The sequence below is a fragment of the Solanum pennellii genome, chromosome 2 (genome assembly GCF_001406875.1).
Source record: "Solanum pennellii chromosome 2, SPENNV200".
In the NCBI taxonomy this organism is placed as follows: Eukaryota; Viridiplantae; Streptophyta; class Magnoliopsida; order Solanales; family Solanaceae; genus Solanum; species Solanum pennellii.
This window is the reverse complement of record NC_028638.1, coordinates 36,566,799-36,580,527: the sequence shown is the minus strand read 5'-3', so window position 1 is coordinate 36,580,527 and position 13,729 is coordinate 36,566,799. Positions and strand designations below refer to the sequence as shown.

General features: G+C 37.1%; 1 protein-coding gene across 2 annotated transcripts; it reads right to left on the bottom strand.

Moving 5' to 3' along the window:
- Nucleotides 1-4,874: 4,874 nt before the first annotated feature.
- Nucleotides 4,875-13,304, bottom strand: LOC107011000 (nucleolin-like). 2 transcript variants are annotated; one of them, XM_015210295.2, is made up of 11 exons: nucleotides 13,065-13,304; nucleotides 9,337-11,267; nucleotides 9,168-9,257; nucleotides 8,550-9,014; nucleotides 8,128-8,224; nucleotides 7,869-8,033; nucleotides 6,418-6,644; nucleotides 6,219-6,309; nucleotides 6,078-6,133; nucleotides 5,906-5,999; nucleotides 4,875-5,807 (listed from the first exon to the last, which is right to left on the bottom strand). In XM_015210295.2, the coding sequence occupies exons 1-10, from the start codon at nucleotides 13,189-13,191 to the stop codon at nucleotides 5,922-5,924; spliced, it is 3,327 nt and encodes a 1,108-aa protein (XP_015065781.1). In that variant the 5' UTR covers nucleotides 13,192-13,304; the 3' UTR covers nucleotides 4,875-5,807; nucleotides 5,906-5,921. The 2 variants fall into 2 exon arrangements, with proteins under 2 accessions (XP_015065781.1, XP_015065782.1); XM_015210296.2 differs by having other exon boundaries at nucleotides 6,418-6,641; nucleotides 13,065-13,303.
- Between the last annotated feature and the right edge of the window lie 425 nt (nucleotides 13,305-13,729).

Sequence of the window (13,729 nt, the reverse complement as noted above, 5' to 3'; positions counted from 1 at the left end):
ACCCTCACCTAACTCACAGGCAATATCTAATCAATATTATCTGAAATTAAATCATGTAAACGAGACAGACACCAACCAAAAAATCTACTCCCATTACAATCCGAAACAAACATGAACTTTGAAAAGATGATATATGCAGCCAGCGATGAGAATGTTGATGCCCTACGTATGTTAGTAAGAAAACAGACCAGCTTTAACAGAGTGGAGCAATTAATATCATTGCAGCAGAAAACATATACTCTAAAATTTATCGTCCATAATAGAGATGCAGTAAATCTTGGCTTAAATGGACTAAAGAACCAACCACGATGTGTATACAACATCAGCAGAACGGATCTCGAATTGGAAACCTTCATATTTATTTTTAAAAAGAAAAAAGAGGTGGTGACACATAGAGCAGCACCAAAAACTCCAAATGCTCATATCATGAACCAAGTTTTCCTGCACTTCAAAACAAATGTTGATCTTGTAACCTAGTATGAACTCCGACGACAAAGCAACCCAAACAAAAAAAAAATATATACACAAGGTCCCGTCAAATGTGTCCCTGAGTTTCAATTACACACTTTCAGCTTAGTAGCCCGACTACTTCGACACTTATCAGTTGCAGTGTTCGCATGAAATTAGGAGCGTGCGGGAGAAAGCCCCCCCAAAGAATGTTTTACCATTTCTTAATTAATCTTTTTAGCTCTTTTTCCTTTCCCTTTTCTTTTCTTTGTTTCTTTTTTCATTTTTTCTCCCTACCGCATCCTATGCCACTTCCACCACCTCTTTCCCTTATATTTTATTTTCTTGTTCTCTTTCTTCCTTTTTGACAATTCAGTTTCTTCGGCAAGGGCCACTGTCCAATGATTCCGATTTTGTGCAAAGGTAATTTGGTGGACCAATTTTAGCGGTGGTTTGATGATGGCTGATTTAAGAAGATAAGGGTGATTTGGCGGTAGTTTTGGTTTTTAGATTTTGTGAACTAGAGGTTTGGTTTGAGGAAAAGATGGTGGAATAAAAATTGAAAAGGAAAATAAGAATAGTATTAAGAAAAGAAAAATCAGGTACAAAACAGTATTGGCATGCGACCAACGCTGCCTTAATTAAAACTACAGTTGGTTGCAAAAGGTCATATTAGAACTACTTGAACTAGTTTGGGGTTTCCGGGAAGGGGGCAAGGAACCTCCCAAACTTAAAACTGTGTAACTGGAAAAAGTAGGAGAAGTTGGACCTGATAGGTTTTCTATGACATTTATTACCCAGTGTTGGGAAGTAGTTCGATATGCTGTGGTAGCGGCTGCCGAAACTTGAACTGGTTTGGGGTTTCCGAAGAAAGTCGGTGTGTCAGACTTACGAGATCTCAGACCTATTCGTTCGATGGGTTGTATTTACAAGATCATTTCCAAACTTGACTGATGAGAGGCTGAAGAAAGTAATAGACACGTGGGTAGAAAATCAGCAGATAGCGTTTATAAAACGTAGGCTAATCCTGGATGCAGTTTTCATTACTAATGAGGGTGATGGATATAGAGAGCTTATTATCATCCCAACTGAAAATTCCTGTTGGATACTTTGAGACCATTGGACTTTGGTGTCTAATGGATAGGGCTAGATCAGATATTGCATCAGCACAGGAAGGTTTCCAGTTCTTGTTAATGGCTCTCCAGCTGGTTTCTTCCATTCAGAAAGGGGTTTAAGAAAGGGTGATCCTTTGTCCCCTTTCTATTTTCAATGTTGCTATGGAAGGACTTCATCATATGCTTAGAAAGACTGAGGAGAGGAATCGGGTCAGGGGCTTCCAGGTGAGTTCAGGGGTGGATAGTACTCTGAAGATTTCACACCTAAAATATGCAGATGACATATTGGTGTTCTGTGAGGCAAATTGTGACCAAGTGAGAATGCTGAGGATCATTTTTATTCTTGCTTGAAGCAATATACCTGGTTTACACATAAACTGGACCAAAATTTATCTTTATCCAGTAGGATTAATCCCGTTACACTCTTTGGCCAGAAACCTTGGAGGAAAAGTTGGTGTCCTGCCTACTGAGTATCTAAGGATGCCTTTGGGAGCCGAAAGCAAATGTGTGAAGAAATTATCTATTTGGAAGAGTAATTATTTGTCCCTGGGGGTAAACTAAATCTGACACTCTGTGTATCAGATATCATGCCTCCTTACCTGATGTCCTTATTTCCTATCCCAGTTAATGTGAGCAAGAAATTACACTCTTATGAGAAGAAACTTCTTCTGGGAAGGAAACAGTGACAAGTCGCATCAGGTAAAATGAAGTTCTCTTGGGCAGCACAAGGAAAGGGGCATTGGGTATCAAGAACCTTAAATCCCAAAATAATAGCTTGTTGTAGAAATTTGCAGTTGAGGAGCTGGAAAGAGGCAATTCTACACAAATATGTGAGAGAAGGAAGATTGGACTTAAATGGTTCATATAGGATCAGTCTGGAAATCAATCAGAAATCTTTGGCAGTGCTCAAGGAGGAATCTTCAATCAGAATAGGTAACTGAAGGAAGACATTATATTGGGAGAACAATTGGTTAGGCTAAGGACCTCTGAAGCAGAGTTTCCCAGAGAGGCTTGTACTTTCTTTACACCAGGGGGCAATAGGAGCTTCCTAGGGCTGAACCTCATTTACAGGAGACCACTTAATGACTGGGAAATTGAGATTTTGACAGTTATTAGAAGTTTTGAGAATTCAAGAATCTTTCTACTGCTGAGAATAGTTAAAGGTGGGATGGTGATAGACAAGGTAATTTTACTGTCATATCTGCTTAAAAAGAGTGCAATACTTCCAACTTTCAAATTGAAGGAAGGTGAAAATACATTACAAGGTTGCACGTTTCACCTGGTTGCTGTCCTCACCCAGGATAGCCTTAGTAAGAGAGGATATCCTCTCTGTTAGTTATATGTATTTTTTTTGTTGAGAGGACTTGGAGACTACTCTGTGTCTCCTCTTTTTGCACTGTAAAGTGACTTGCAGTTATGGAGAATGTTTCTCAGCTTCAGGGTATAAGTTGGGCTATGCCTAGGAACCAAAGGCGGTTCAATATGATTCGTGCCCGAAAGCAAAATTTTAAAATGAGGCCTTAAGTTTATTCTCAAGAGAAAAAAAGATTTTAAATATATATTTTATTTAAATTATATTTTTATAGCTTTTTGAGATGCAAATTATGAATATATTTGTTTTATGACCAATTTTTTTCAATTTTAATTTCAAGTAACTTTTTTCAGCCAAGAAAATTGTTATAGGGACTCTATAAGCAATATACACATTTGGAAAATGATAAGATCCTCATATCTAATTGAAATATTTCTTATCTTTCTACTCCCTCTGTCTCTCATGTCCATTAAGCAAAATAATAAATATAGGGTATAGTTAACTAAGTTATTCCTATTTATTAGATTCTTTTTTTAGGATTGAGCAGTATTTAAATCTTCTTTGTTGTTAATGATATAATTGGAAACAAATGTCAACTTTAATCTTAAATTCCTACATGATTTTTTTTGGATCTAACACAACATTAATATGAGAAGGAAGAATATTAAAAGTACACAATAGTTTTAAAACAAAAAATCTACATGACTATAAAACTATAATTGCTTAAGCCGGGGACCTAAAGCCTTGGTTGAGTAGCTTCATAGTGAAGCCCGGCCCTGCTAGGAACATTGTAGATGTTCTAGAAAGTGGGAACAGAGAATGTGCCAACTTAAGCCCAAAGGAGAGATGGAAGGCCATTCCAGCCTGTATTTGGTGGACAATAAGGGAAGAAATTAACAAAAGATGATTTTAGATAAATCATGTTATATCTAGAAGATGAAGTCCAAGTGTGTGGTATTTTAGCATTTTGGTGTAAAGAAACATGTTAGAATATCATGATTCAAATTTTGATGTTTTAGACTACTTGTAGATGATGCTGTAAGTTCAGCCATGAAATAATGCAGTAACTGGACCCAACAGGAAGTCTAAAACATCTCAGGATAAGTTATACCGAGATTTTGATTGGGACAAAATCGCAGGATAACTCATCCCGAGATTGTAGTGTTATTTTTATCCCACATTAAGGGTGGATAACAATCCTAGGATTAGGACAACTTGTCCCCAACCAAACAAGCCCTAAGATTATTTTCAGCTAGTAGTCCCCAATTAAACAAGCCCTAAGATTATTTTCAGTTTCATCTACCAAAACTGAAAATTTAAAATAAAAATTCAACTTAACTTTATGTACAGAATATACTTGTCTTCAAAACTTGTTGAATGCTTAGCTTGATATATTACATATTAGTATACAATGTAAGGTTTAAAATATCTGTACTTTTTGAACAAAATAAACAAAAATGTTACTATTACAAGGGTTAGCTGGTCATTTTAGCATTTTTAATCCGTTTACTCCTAATAAGTGCATTCTTATTCCACACTCTACCCAACATTAAATAATACATAGATTATCACATAACTTATGCAGGTATTATTTGAGTTAAACAAAAAGAATCTACCAAACATTGTATTTAACTAATGTTGATCTCTACATGGAGATTGAACCTCCTCAATTTATAACCATAAATTGTATAAATTTATGTTGATCTTTATGTGGAGATCATATCTGATATCTCCTAGAACCCAAACCAAACGGTCCTTAAATGCTACATAAATTGTTGCAACCATTGAAAAGAGAAGGCCCAAGGATAGATAGTTCAAAATTGTTTATCTTGGGAGCTAGAAGTTTCCATCTCAAGCTTCAGAAGGGACATTCATCCATTTACCAAAGGACAAGAGGAACTCTATAGAACCAAACCATCAGTGCCTAATATTGATGCTAATACACCCTTTTTCCACCATAAAAAAAATAGAATCTATACTAAGCCAACCAAGCGCTCTAATTGGTTACGCTTCAAAAGTAAAATTCTTAATACTTTATTCAACTTGGAGAAACCTGATCATATGATATAAAAGCTTAGGTGGCTCTCTAGATACACCAGATTCATCAGTTGTATAAAATGGCCTATAACTACATCATATTTCCGTTACAGAGCAACCATGAGAATACATTGAGCCAAAGGTGATCCCACAAGACAAGATAGTAGACAAGTCACTCATAATGCATCACCATGATGAGGCAAATCCCTTCCAAAACAATATCATTGCAATTCATAAATACTGTTAATGCTATTCTTCATCTCTTGAAAGGCTGAAATATGACGATGACTAACACTGCTCCATGACGAATTTTAAAATAGTCGACCTTAGGAGGATCTTTCCCTTAACAATAGTGCTGAATATTTGAATTTGAACCTACATATAAAATCTCCACAAATACCATCGAGGTAATATCCCCAATATCATTATTTTGAAACTCTGCAAATTTGCCTCTCCATGTATGTGAATACCACTAACTACTAAATATAATAAGACACCCAATATTAAATCTTTCACAATGAAGATCTCAACACATATAACTATTCCAGCAAAATTGAACGCTTGTAGGAAAGTTGCCTTATCTTAATAGTCATATCCACTACCCCATAACACTGTTTCTATCTAGAGCAGAAGGAGCTCGTTACTAGTCAAACTCCATCTAACAGACACTATACCATGTCCGGATTGATGTCCCCAAAACAGGCACAATCTAAACTAAGAAAGATGGAACTTTGGACAGCCGAAAGCGAAACATTACAGCGGCGAAAAACAAAAAGAGAGATAAACATTAAATGCATAGGAAATGAAGTTAAAAGACTGCTTCTCTTTCCTTTTTATACTGCACCACAAGAATCTCATTCCATCGTCAAGAAGAACATTCTACCATTTGAAGACACCTGAAATAGTTTTGTAACAGAAAAGTCAATAAGATTAACAATATGAGGTAAGATGAGTACGAATAAAGAATAAGAAAGCATCCGATTATCCAAATTACCGAATGCTCATCAAGACTAATAATAACCACGACCATATCCACGCCCATTTGGATGACCACCTCTATAGAAAGATGGATGTTGGCCTCTCCCATACTGTAAGATTACATAAAAAGAAATATCACAACTAGGGTTGATAACGCTAAGAAAGATAAAGTGAAGCATCATACTCACATCAGAGCCATAATAACCACGTGCATATTGATGATCACCACTGGGAGGAACATTATCTAACATAGAGGAGTAAATACATGAATAATTATTTGATCTAACAAGCAAGCAGCTTAACAAAAAAACTGCAAATAAACCTCATACCTCTATAACGATCTCCTTGAAGAGAACTTGCAGAATCTGGATGATCAAACCGCGGACGTCTGCTAGGCCCCAAGTAATCCGGATTCGGGACCTACAAAGTAGAAGGTTTAATTGTGATCTGTTACAGTCAGTCATCTAATGCTCTTTAACCTAAGATGGTAACAGGGAAAGGAGCAACAGAGAAACTCATGTGACTTACTGTCATGGAAAAGGGCCTCTTTAGCCCATGGCCAGTATTATCATAACTGAAACGGTCCTCAATGTGCCTATCCATGGATGGCCGGTTAATTCCTTCAATAGGAAATTGTTGTCTCCTAAAGAAGGCATCATCTGTGTGACCTCTATCTCCATGCCTCATTCTATCAACAAACATTGGACCCTCACTGGTTACTGGATGGGCACCACTGAAATTCCACCTTCCCCCTGCTAAATAGTAAGATAGGTTACTGAGATTTATTTTGTGGAATATATAAGTCAAAATAGGAAGGAGACATGACAGGGGAAAGTGTGATGTACTTGGAAAATGGATGGGAAGAGCTAAAGCAGATAGGTTACTGAGATCTACAATTATCTTAAAGTCAATCACATCAGAAGACAGAATTTGATCTAGTCTATGCAGGTAACATATTATTATTATGAAAGTAGGAAACAAAAGGAAAAAGTTGGACGACCAAAATGCTCACATAAAGTTGAGTTACCTTTTGTCCTTCAATTAAACTACTTCTATAACATTTACAAAAATTAATATAACAAAATGAAAATTAGAAATTAGTCTTGAAATATTCAAGTGCTTATTAGTTAATGTTTAGAGAATTTTTTCTGGAGGATGTATCCAATACCTGTATGTTTTTCCAAGTTAACTTCAAATTTCACAAAATAACATATCACATCATCTCAAATTTCAACTTTGACTTGTTAGATCTTTTAGAAAAAACTATTAGATAAGATTTTCACTCATAAATATATATTTGATCGAGAGTACAAAATGTAAGATTATGGTAATTTGAATGTAAATCAATTTATGCCTCGCTTGTGGGATTATACTGGGTATAAAATATTGAAGACATCTAGAGATAGCGAAACTGGGTATCAAATTATTTTTTACATATGTATAGTCCAGGCATAAGAGTATCTCTCACCAAAAGCTGCAATAATAAGGAATTGTGTGACACCAAAGAAGCAATGGCACTACAACCTTATAATTTAATTTCTTCATATCAAGTATATACTGTTAATAAATCCCAAAAAAAGTTAGAAGATAATCGGTTACTTTGGTAATTGGAGGCAAGAGTCATAATTTACACTAAGACATTCACGGGAAAGCCGGAAATTATAATAGGCATTTGAGGACTTCTGCGGGGCAGGTTTCTTCCTTTATTCAGATACTTTAATAGTATCAACATTTCTTATTTTCAGGAACTTGTACTTTTCTCTTTGACATATTATTTTATAACGCAAAAATAGTGTGTAATAATCTTCCTGTGACTCACTTAATTCTGTACTCATTAATATGTGGTACACGCGCAAAGTGTGTGCCCAAAGACCAGTCAACATAAATGGGAGAGAGATACAGAGGAGAAGGAGAAAGAGGTATAAAGTTTGCAAATTTCATTTTTAATGAAGATGAATAAAGTTAGTTATTTTCATTACCTCGTCCAAAGTTTGACCGTCCACGGAAAGGAGGATAAGGGCTACCAAACTCATGTTCAGCGAAGCCCATTCTACCACCATGACCAGGTCCACGAGGGTGAAAACCCCTACCACGCGGAAAATTAGCTCTACCAAGAGTGTGTCCTCCTCGGGGAAGGCCCCTTCCTAAAAAAGCAACGTACACATTGCAGTTAGGTCACGCACAAAGGAAAATTTCTTGAGCAGCTTATTAAAGAAATATAGAATTTGATAGAGTTACCCATGGGACCACGGCTAATTCTGAACCCTCCAGATATTCCACCTTTCACAGCCTGAGTTTTTGGTTGAGGATTTGAAAGCCTTGCTCGCACTTTTGCCTAAGTAACATAACAAAACTGTGAGCATTCACCAATCCAGTAAAGACATAACATCAAAATCATTGCTTATGTGAGGAGGAAGGTTTGCATCTTTAGCCAATATAAACAACTGAATAGCAACAGTCCCACATCAGCTAATAGCTCTTCTACAAGGACCACCATCCACTCTAAGAGCAAAATATATGTTAGTAAGAAAACCCATTAGGGTTATCTGTATAGAAGTTCAGCCACGTACACAAACTGAAAGCATTCTGTATATTCTGAAGCTATTAAGTATGACATCACCAAATAAACAGTTGACAAACAACATAAAAGTCAAGAATACCTTCAAATTTCCATCACCCAGCTCTGTGTTATTAACGCCCTCAACGCAAGAAACAGCAGCTTCATGTGTGTCGAAATCAACAAATCCAAAATCCTTCCGCTTTGCTGTTGATATATTCCTGGCTAGCGTAATTCTTGTGATCTCCCCAAAACATTTGAATTTCTCCCGGACGCGTTCTTCATTCCAATAAGGAGGGAGTCCATCAATAAATACTGACTTCACTTGAGCCATTACCTCTGGATCTGGATCGCGTAAAGGTTCAGCAAAAGCTATTTTGGCAGTCCTCTCAGAGTGACCAAAAACAACATCAGGCCTTTGAAGTCTTTTGTATGCCGTCATGGCATCAGTGTGACAAGAGAACTCGAGAAACGCAAAACCACGACTCAAACCTTCACGTTTTGGATCGGCCACCAAATTAATGTTTTCAACAGCTTCTACACCATAATCTTTCAGCTTTTGTCTCACCTATCATTACCACATATCATAGTTAACTAGAGATACTTAATAACCCACTCGTGTACATTGATTAACAATCCACAGAATCAAATTCCTGCACTATTGAAGTTAAACAGAGTTATCCAGAAACATGATTCAGCAGAGATTGGTTATATCACTTACGGCTTCCTTTGTCCATGTGTTGCAAATATTTCCTAAGAATAAGGTGTCATTGTCCTCACTTGGAGAAGTTCCACATCGCTTTCCCCGTATCTGATGTCAAAAAAATAAATTAGAATAATAGTGCAATTCCAAATGTATTTAAACATGAATTGGAAAAAAAAAAACATACAACTGGATTTCTCATTTCAGCCAAAGCACGGCTAACTTGCTCCTTGGTTGCAAACTTCACGAAGGCATATCCCTTATTCTTGTTTGTTGACAGCTCTCTGTGCATTCGAACATCAACAACCTCCCCCACATGCTGGAACACCCTTTTCAAATCCTCCTCCACGGCATCACGGTCTAACCCACCAACAAATACTTCCAGCTCCCTCCTCTTCTTTCGTTCCTTTGCGAGGGCATTCAATTGAGCACGCTCATCTTCCAACGTCTCGGCTTCTTCACGGTGCTCAGGCACATCATCTTCCACAAATTCTTCACCATTTTCTTCATCAGCAAAATCCTCTATTTTATCTTCACCAGCTTCATCAAGAGAAATATCCTTTCCTTTCATCTTCCTATCTGTATCTTCCTCCATTCTATCTTCTGCACACTGTTCATTTACATTATCCCCTGTAGGAGTTGAACCATCATCCTTTTCTCCCCTCAACTCTAGTCCTTTTCCTTTATTAGATCCTTCACCCTCCTGACATTTCAGTTCTATAGTAGTAAGTTCCTGACTGTCTGAAGATTTCGTATCCTCAATAATAGGCTCCTGAGATTTGACATATGTAACAGCAGGTCCCTGATTTTCTGACGTTCTCACATCATGGCCGATTTTTTCTGACAATCGCACATCATAGGCAACAGTTACTTCATCTAGAGACATTATAGTATTTAAAGCTGGTTCCCCCTGTGCATCACCTGCATGTTCCTCCTTGTTTCCATTTTGATCAACGGAATCACCAACATTTTTAGCTGTGGATACTAAATTATTTGAAGATTCTTCGATTTCCTCATTTGTCTCATACATGGGCGTTGGTCCTGCATCATTTAAGCCTTCTGCGTCCTTCTCCTTAACAGGATCTTCCTTTGAATCCTCTGCATCTTCCCCCATGACAGGATTTTCCTTCAAGTCCTCTGCATCTTCCTCCTTGGCAGGATCTTCCTTTGAGTCCTCTGCATCTTCCTCCATGACAGCACTTTCTTCTGAGTCCTCTGTGTTTTTTTCCATCATAGGATATTCCTTCGAGTCCTCTGCATCTTCTTCCCTGACAAGATCTTCCTTCAACTCCTCTCCATCTTTTTCCTTCGCAACATCTTCCTTTGAACTCTCCGCACCTTCCTCCTCCATAGGATATTCCTTTGAGTCCTCTGCAGCTTCCCCCATGACAAGATCTTCCTTTAACTCAGCATCTTTCTCCTTTATAGCATTTTCTTTTGAATTCTCTGCATCTTCCTCCTCACTAATACCTTCCTTCAAGTCCTCTGCATCTTTCTCCTTCACATGATATTCCTTTGAGTCCTCTGCAGCTTCCCCCATGACAAGATCTTCCTTTGACTCCTCTGCATTTTTATCCTTTATAGCATTTTCTTCTGAGCCCTCCGCAACTTTCTCCTTGACAATATCTTCCTTAAGGTCCTCTGCACCTTTCGGCTTTGCAGCGTCTTCCTTGTGATCCTGTAGATCTTTCTCCTTGACAGGATCTTCCTTTGGGTCCTCTGCATCTTCCTCCTTGACGTCAACTTCCTCTGTGTACTCAGTATCTCCCTCCTTGATAGATTCCTTTGATTCCAGTGCAGCTTCCTCCTTTACATGATCTTTCTTCGGGTCCTCTGTATCTCCCTCCTCGACACATTCCGTTGATCCGGCTGCATCTTTCTCATTGCCATGATCTTCCTTTGAGTCCTTCGCATCCTTCTCTTCAACAGGATCTTCGAGCATTGCCGTTCCAGCATCTTCTGGTACAAGTGTTTTATCCGATGTAGTTTTAGAAGAAGCAGGACTTTTCTTTACCGCCTTCTTCACAGCCCTTCGAGTCGTTTTCCTACCTGAAGCGGATTTTGCTACTGGTGTTGATTGAACAGCTCCATCTGCATCTGAAGCCTTTGCTTCTTCGGCTGCATGAAAAAATATAGAGAACATGATAACATTCTGTGGGTAAATAGAGAACATGATAACTAATCATGTATCTAACAGACTCTAACCCCCACACCAAAGACAATTACAAATAGATAGTTCGCATGCTTTCATCAGCACATGTAGGAGTTTAAAAGCTCATTTGATTTGGTGATTGGAAAGTAGCTAATAAGTATCAAGTGCAGAAACTAATTTTATAAACAAGCAGTTATGTGTTCGGGTAGAAGCACTGAAACTAATAATAAGCAACTGAGTATTTCGTGAAAGAAGTGGTTGATAAGCAATTTTTCTGTTACAATGACTAAAAAATCTTTTAAAAGTAATTAACAAAAAAAAGAATGAAAGAGAATTATTTTAAGAATTTTAGAAGATATAGGGATAAAATATTCAGTCAACTAAAATTGCTTATAAGCTGGAAAATCATTAGTTAATTTCAGCTTATAAGCACTTTGGGTGTATACAAAGGCTTAAATAAGTTAGAAAGCTAGTTTGACCAATTCTATAAGTTCACCAAAACACCCTCTAAGCCGCTGTAATGTTCAATCAGGTACAGTTTGTAAATTCGAAAAGGCAAAAAACTGAAATTTGATATATTATAATCTTATCAAGCCATTACCTCCATCTAAAGATAAATAAATGAAAAAAGGTTGACGCTTGGAACTAACAAAATCATCTTTGAACTTTTGCAATGAAGATGGCAACAGGCAAGCTATTAACTTTTCTATATCTGTGCACCCCACCCACCCACAACCCAAAAAAAGTGCTTATTGAAGTATTACAACAGCCAATAAAGGAGGAATCTTGGTCCCCATTTCCCTTCCTCTGATCCGCAATTAAAGAAAAGGACCAACAAAAATCCTATAGAAATCCCAAAACCTAATCCACCATTTCCTTTGAAGCATAACGATACAGCTGAAATGGGGAAATGGGGAAAATGAAACAGCATGCAGACTCGACAAAGAACGACTTCAGATATACATCAATCAAGTATCAATTCTTCCCTAAAATTTCACATTTTATTGCAATGAAGCTTGCAACAGGCAAGCTATTAACTTTTCTATATCTGTGCACCCCACACTCACACACAACAAAAAATTGCTTATTGAAGTAATAGAATAGCCAATAAAGGAGGAATCTTGGTTCCCATTCCCCTTCCCCGCAATCAAAGAAAAGGACCAACAAAAATCCTATTGATATCCCAAAACCTAATCCACCGTTTCCCTTTGAAGCATAAGGATACAGCAGAAATGGGGAAATGAGCAAAATGAATCAACATGCGGACTCGACAAAGAACCAGTTCAGATATACATCAATCAAGTATCAACTTTTACCTAAAACTTCACATTTTATTGCAACGGAGCTGGCAACAGGCAAGCTATTAACTTTCCTATATCTGTGCCCCCCACGCTCACACACAACAAAAATAGCTTTTTGAATCAATAGAACGGACAATGGAAGAGGAATCTTACTAGCTCAGTTGGTTAGCTACAAAAACCTTCACCTTCACCTTGAGGGGTTCCATTCCCCCACCTTGTAATCCTCTCCCCATTTCCCCTTCCCCTAACTTCCAAATTAAAAAAAAAAAAAAAGACCAACAGATATCCCAAAACATACAGCAGAAAGGGGGCAAATAAACAAAATGAACTCAACATAGAACAAGTTCAGATATACATCAATCAAGTATCAATTTTCCCTATTTTATAGCAGGGATAACATAATCCCTCCCCTAAAACTATAAAATAACATAAAACAAATAAAAAAGAGAGCTTTTTGAGTACCGGCAGGTGAAGTTTTGGATCCAACGTTCCTAGTTTGCTTAGCCCTAGATGTCGGCGTACGCTTCGGCTCGGCCGGCGGGGTTTGATTAATTCCGGCAGACCTCTTTTCGGCGCTTCGAGTTCTCATAATTGATTGATTCTATTAAAAGTTGAGAAACGGAAAATAAATTGAAGTTTTGTAGAGTCGATAATGCAACGAGGAGGCAATGGAAGACGACACGAATACCCTCACACAAATATTACCTTTTTTATTTATTTTCTGAATTAAAATGTTCTTTTTCTCTATATCTGTTTTACTAGTCAAATATGTTTTTTTGGCCAAATAAATAATGAAACCATTTGTTTGGATGGTTATTACTTATTATCAATTTATTATTTTGTACTCATAGGGCATTTTTAAAAGTTTGTGTCCATTTTTTGATTTTTCAATTTTTTGTTGGTCTTTAAAAATATTTTGATTTATTCTTTTTTTGAAAATAAATTGGTAGAAAGAGATAACATATACGCAAAGATTTAAGAACATTATTAAAAAATAATTATGAAATAATATGCTCGCTCAAGAAGAATTAGAAAGTGTCATAACTTCCCGTTTACCTTTCGGAGCAATTGAGTAGTAAAATTTGATAATTGTGATTATTTTTTAAGGTCTAAAAAATATTTGTTGA